General features: G+C 46.4%; 1 protein-coding gene across 6 annotated transcripts in view; it reads right to left on the bottom strand.

The window, feature by feature from the left end:
* Positions 1 to 6,546, bottom strand: part of CADPS (calcium dependent secretion activator) — a 475,342-nt gene that overhangs the window by 163,340 nt on the left and 305,456 nt on the right. For all 6 annotated transcript variants that reach the window (XM_007454769.1, XM_007454764.1, XM_007454767.1 and 3 more), the window contains one exon: positions 5,359 to 5,467. In XM_007454769.1, the coding sequence (XP_007454831.1) occupies positions 5,359 to 5,467 (109 nt within the window). The remainder of the gene's footprint in view (positions 1 to 5,358; positions 5,468 to 6,546) is intronic.

The raw sequence follows: 6,546 nt of genomic DNA, 5'->3' as shown, positions 1-6,546 counted from the left end.
TCTTTCCCTTGCTGCTGCTTTCAGTCTTGTTTGCTGGTTCCTCCTCCTCTCACTCCCTCTCCTGACCTTTAAACGTGGGAGCATCCTGGTCTTCTGTCCTTGGACTTCTTTTCTTCACCTACACCCAGTCCCCCATCGTGATGGCCATCGTGTCAAGTACCATGGATATGCTCATGGTCTCTACATTTCTAGCTCTACCCTGGACCCCTCCCTTGAACAGCGGACCTGAACATCCAGTGGGTTTCTTGACTTCGCCACGTGCATATTTGAAAGGGACCCCAAATTTATCACATCCAACACTGAGCTCCTGGTGTTTTCCGCAAACCTCCCCTCCATCTCAGTAAAGCTGACCTTATCCTTCTGGGTGCTCAAGTCCACAACCTCGGGGTCCTTTCTGACTCCGGATTTTCTCTCACTGCCCATTCCAATGAAATTCTGAAGACTCTACTTTCAGGATGTCAGAACAGAATTTGACCCATTCTGCCTTCTCCAGTGCCGCCACTCTGAATTCAGCCATGCTCATCTCTCACCTAGATTATTTCAATAGCCTCCTATCTGATCCATCTGCCTCCATCTTCACTCTCTATACTTGATTCTCCAGATGGGGGCCAGAGTAATCGGTTTAGCATAAGAGGCAGGTCATGCCACCCCTCTGCTCAAAACCTGCCAGTAGCTCTGCATTTCACTCAGAGGAAGAGTCTAGGTTCTGACAGGGCCTGCAAGGCCCCACATGAATTGATCCTTCACTACTCCTACCACCCTCTCCTACTACTCTCTCTCTCACGTGCCCCTGTACGCACCCAAGTCATGATGGCCATGCTGGCCTCTTGCTGCTCCTTGAACACTCCAGGTCTGTTCTCACCTCAGGACCTTTGCACATGATATTGCCTGTGCATGGAACTCTTCCTCTAGATATCTGCATGAGTCACAACCTCACCTCCTTTGTGTCTTTGCTCAGATGTCGCATGCTTGTTCAGGCCCTCCGTGACCTCTACCTCTCCTTACTCACCTCTCTTCTCTTGTATTATTTTCTCCGTAGCTCTTACCACCTCTAACAAATTATATAATTTACTTCCTAAAGACACGGAGATTTTGTCTCTTTTGTCCACTGCTGCATCCCTGGTACCTAGAACAGTGCACGGCATAGAGTAGGTACTCAACAAATACAAGTTGGATGAATGAATGCTCTACAGACCCATTTTTGTCCCACAGGCACTTCTCAAGGTTAAAATTTAGAGAGAAGTAGGCAGAAGCCTCTCTTTGGTCTCAGGCCAGAGAGACATTGTGTCTGTCAACATATCCCAAAAGCCTGTATTTTGGGGTTACTGGGACCCTCTGTCCATAAATAAAGCTTCATATCTTCATCAGGCTCCTCATCATTCCTCCCCTTCCCTCCCCTCCCCACCCCCACCAGTTATCAGTTTAAAGATGAAAGGGGAGTAAATAGAGTGATTAGCATCCCTAAATTTCCAACAAGGCCCAGTCACTAACCTGTATGACACTTGCACTGGAAAAGATTTCTGGTGACAACGTTAATTCTAATGTCTATTCCACAAGAGTGGGTATGCGTTGGTAGTTTTGCACTTAGAATTGCCAGGGATTCTAGAACAATAAATAGCATCATCTTTATATGAAGGGTCTAGTGGTGCACCATGATGGTGGCTATGATTATGAAGGGATATTTTGGTTCATTTCTTACAGAGAGTTTTAAAATGTGTGATTTGGATAGGATGATGTACACTTAGCAAGCTGGGAAAACCTGATTAAATGAATGGATACAACCGTAAGAAGGAAAATTCTGCAGGATGAGACAGGAAGAAGAGCCTTGAGGGATGCTTTAACCCCTGAAAAGTGGGTACCAAGGAGCTAAAAGGAAGAGTGGGGTCAGTAGAGCTCCTGTAGTCTAGTCTCATGGTAACCTTCGGGATAAGCTACTATGATACCGTAGGTGATCTGCAGGCTAGACATCACTGGATGGGTCCTTCTCCTTGCCCCACCACCTCCCGTCTGCCAGGGCCCACAGCTGGGAATAGGGACACTGTGTTCCTGGAGCTACAGTCAGAAGGTCAGCTCGTGGGGCTGCCTCGGGAAGTAGAGAGGTAGAAATGGAAAGATGCTAAGTGTTCAGAATTTTATTTAATCCTCCCAACAGCCCTGGGAAGCAAGTACTCTTATTCCCACTGTATAAATGAGGAAACTGAGTCACAGAGAAGGAGATAACTATCCCACGAACACAAAGCGGAGCTGTAAGCATCAGAGCTGGGCTTCTAACCCGGGCTGTCTGACTCTAGAGCTGGTGACCATAAGCATTGTGCCGGACAGCTGCAGAGCCTGACAGCATGCCTGGCACACAGTAACTGCTCGCAGAGGATCAGTTATTAACAAGAGAGTGAAGCCTGATCGTGGAGGGAGTGGGGCAAAGAGAAACATCTATAGCAGCACAAGCCAGGACAGTGACAGCAGCGGGGAGCACCAGAGCTTTTCCAGGAAGCGTGGGAGACCAAGGACACACCATTGAGGGTGAGGAGAGAGCAGAGAAACTAGCTGAAAGAAAACCAAGGAAGGAGAAGGGAATGCGAACATCAACACGTGCTCCTAGGCAGCAGTCTTGGGCAAGGCAGCAGTTGCCGGGGACGGCATCTGCAAAATGCAACGTATGACAGTGCCTGGGCTCTCCACGGAATACCCCACAGGTACTGACCTGTCAAGAACAAGAGGACACGTCTGGGGATGGATGGAGGCAGACCAGGCAAGGAATGTGGGCCAGCTCCTGGCTGGGGATTGCCGTTCCAACAACACACATGGACGTGGTCTTGGAGTTACCAAAGATTTAATTTAGCTGTTTAAATTGTGCCACTGAATTATTCTGAATGAATATCCTCTTATTTGAAGACTTAATTCCTCAGTCTAATAGGAATTGAGAGATTGTTGCGTACTCTTCGAACCATACCCAGGGAAAGGTAAAGTGTAGTGTTTTCATCTTTTGATTAAAATGAGGGGCCCTGAATATAAATCTTTTACACTTATTTACCAGTTCCCCAAACCAATCTTTCAAGGACCCTAAACAGGTAGAGTTGATTTAGAGCAAGTGATTATGTCTGGATGACTGCTGGATCTCAGGCTGGTACAAAGGCAAGGATGTCCATGCTACAAGGCTACCTGCCCCATAAACATCTCCACCAGTTGGTTCCATTGACAACCAGGATAAAGCTGAGAGGAGAGGGGGGACAGATGGACCCAGAAGTCCTGCTCCAGGTGCACACTCACCTTTCAGGGAGCAGAGGGAGAGACTCCACAAATCTCTGAAGACACTGGCTAAATTGTGCATTACCCTGATCTCCAACTGGCAAACTTTACTATACATAAGGATCCCCTAGAGTGCTTATTGAAATAGGAGGATTCTGCCCTCCCCTTTCTGGTTCTTGGTTAGGTTTGGGGTCCAGGAACTCCTATTTCCCATAAGCACTCTTTAAGAAATTCTGGGTTAGACTTTCCTCATGACAATTGGGAGTATTTGAATCTCCATTTTCAATCAAACATTGCTTTGAAAATAACTAGGACTTGGCACACGGAAAGGCAGAGAGGATTCTGCTTATTATTCTCAAGAACATAATCACTTTACTATCCATTGACATCCTTGGCAAAGGAATTTATAAATTATATCCCATGGGATCAATGTGAAAAAAAGAAAAGAAGCTTTTATAATACATACGCACAGTTACCCCTTTTGCATGTAGACAGAACAGCTTTCTCCCCACTCCTGCCCTCCCCGCCGCAGGAAGAGAATTGTGTGTAAGAATGATAAAATAACAACTCTAGCTTTGCTATAGCTGTACACAGAGCTATGTTTTACTGCAGCTGCCAAAGGGTGTGATGGGTTACACCCCAAGTCCCAGCTCTTCCTTTACAAAATGAGATAATCCGGGTCCCATATAATTGGTGGATTGTGGTAAAATCCAAATGCCATCACGTAGAGGAAAGGAATAGCAAACTGGCTTAAAAGAAGGTAGTGTCATAAGATGGTATTGTTTTTCCTTCTCATATTGGTCCTTGAGTCTCCCACTTTAAAATGTAAGTCTTAGGAAAGAGGGACTCTGTTTCTTTGAAGGGAACTCAATGGTTTGAGACCACAAACCATCACAGAATGCCACGAGGGCTGCTTTCTTAATACAGGGGCCACATCCTTTCCGTGAGTTGTTGCACGAACTTGGCTCAAACTTGTAGGTTCTATTGATTAGGAGGGATTTCCAGGCAGAGCCTTTAATTTATGTCTTACGTGGTCAGCTCTGTATCATTGTGCTCTGGCAGGATGCTAATTATCTACAGAAGTCTGAGGAGGCGGGGCTGGTCCAAAGCACTCCGGGTTGGGATTCTGAAGCCCACTGCTAATTTTCCTAAGTGGGCTGGGCCAAAGGTCTTCCCAGCCACACCTTTCCAGGTTAACACCCCATCTTCTCTCAGACGCTGTTTTTCCTTTATGTGTATTTTGTTGCATGTGGAAGAGCAATATGGGAGTAGAAAAAAAGGTTTTGGGCCAAATAATGCAGTATGGTTGGAAATGCTTTCCTTGTGCAGATTTGGCATAAAAATAAACTTCTCTGGGAGAGGGCTGTTGGTGCCTGTTGCTCATTAATATGCTGAAATGATTTCGCACCGCCCCTCCCCCCCATTTTGAAAGTTCCTTGAGGCGGATTTCTATTCATCTTTTTCTGGGAAACAGATAAAATGGGTGGGGGGAGAGGTGTGAGGGGGCAGGATGTGGAACTTATGCAATGTAGAACTTACGAGAAATACTACCGTTTGTGTGGTTCTTAGTTACATAAGGTTGAGGAGCTTGGATGCCTACACTGTGGATTAGTGTCTTTTTAGGAAAAAAACCATTTAGGGAGGACTTTCTTTTCAAGTACCATCAGCTAACTTTGAATTGTAGTTAACAAATGTGGACGTACAGGGCAGGTTTATTTGGACACGGAGACGCAATACCTGCCAAGCCCACACATCACTGGTGAACAAGACACACACACACACACACACACACACACACACACACACACGCACACACACAAAGTCCTTGGTGTACATGTAGGACTTATTTTTCAGGAATTTCTTTTGAACATTCTAGGGTGGAGTACAAATTTGATATGGGCACAGCTACATAGAAGAAAAACGTATTCTGTTTTCATTTTGGTTTTATGAGGATCCCTTGAGTCAAAACAAAGCCCTTGATTGGAATGGCATTTACTCGTCCAGGTGGCTTAGTGTCCAACAGGGAGGAAGTGCCCAGAAGATGCTAGTTGAATGTTCATTTGGGAAGGGGGAGATTTTTATGGGTTCACAGCCTAGCGGGTGGGCGGGTACCTGGCTGGGGGTCCGTGTAATCCACAGTGTAGCCATCCAGTTGGAGAAGTTCCTGAGGCTCTGCTTTTTTCTCCCGGTAACTGCACATGGCAAACGTGTACTGACTCACCTAAAAAAGAAAAGCACAGATCGTGAGGTTGGTTCCCTATAGCCCATTTTCCTTGAAAAAAAAACCCTCCGTGTTCAAGCCTGTCCTTTCCCCTGAGGCCCTGCACTCAGGAGCTGGGATCAAATTGAGTTTTTCCACCTCCTGGCTGTGTGACTTGGAGCAAGTTAAAAGACTTCTCTGGTCCTGTTACCTCATCTGTAGATGGATATAATCTGAGAACCTACCTTCTCACTGGCTTATTGTGCGGATTGAATGAGTTCATAAGTAGAATGCATTTAGAATCTTTCCCGGATGCTTAGGAAGTGCTTGACAAAAGTTAGCTATTATCATTATTGCTGCTATTTTAATTGGGCTAAGCTACATGAAATTGACATTTGAGTAGGTCAAAACTGGTTGCATAGCAGCAATTTTTTAGCTTTTACCTGATATGACTATGGCCCTGGCTCTGGCTGAGATTGTCAAACTCTCAGACTTGACACAGGCCTTTTGGTCAGAAGTTAGGGACTAGACTTTTATTTATTTATGCCCTCCGTTTCTTTTAGCATTTTACTTTTTGCAGGCCAATTCTCAGCACTGAGCCGCAAGTCTCATCCCTCCCTCCCCCTTCCCACTGAAGGAGTGCTTTTGGTCACTTTGAAAAGTCTTCCCTTCATCTCAGACAAGTGCAGGAGTGACATGCTGTCACAAGCAATGAATGCTTGATCTCTAGGTGCCAGTCATGGGAGAGCCATCCTCAGCCCTGGACGGCACGGCTGTTGTCACTGGTGTGGCCCTCATGACCCACACGGGCATCGGCCCACGTCAGTGCTGGGCGCGGGCTCTGCAGCTGCAGGCCAGCCTTCAGGTGCCTGTCGCCTCGGTGCATCCAGACCCAGCGCAGATACTTAGCATTTCTACATCTGGCTTGTCTGCAAGGAGCCCGGGGGAGAGCAAGACTCCTTCAGGCTTCGGGCTAAAAGCTCAGGGGCATATTTACCATCCACGGATGTCAAACATCTTACTGAAGCAGTGCCACATCCCTCATCTCTTAGTTCCCTTTATTAAAACAGACATTTACTAAGTGAACTTTGAAACCGGCG

Source organism: Lipotes vexillifer, unplaced genomic scaffold, assembly GCF_000442215.2.
Source record: "Lipotes vexillifer unplaced genomic scaffold, Lipotes_vexillifer_v1.1 scaffold8, whole genome shotgun sequence".
Taxonomy (NCBI): domain Eukaryota; kingdom Metazoa; phylum Chordata; class Mammalia; order Artiodactyla; family Lipotidae; genus Lipotes; species Lipotes vexillifer.
This window is presented reverse-complemented; position numbering and strand designations above follow the sequence as displayed.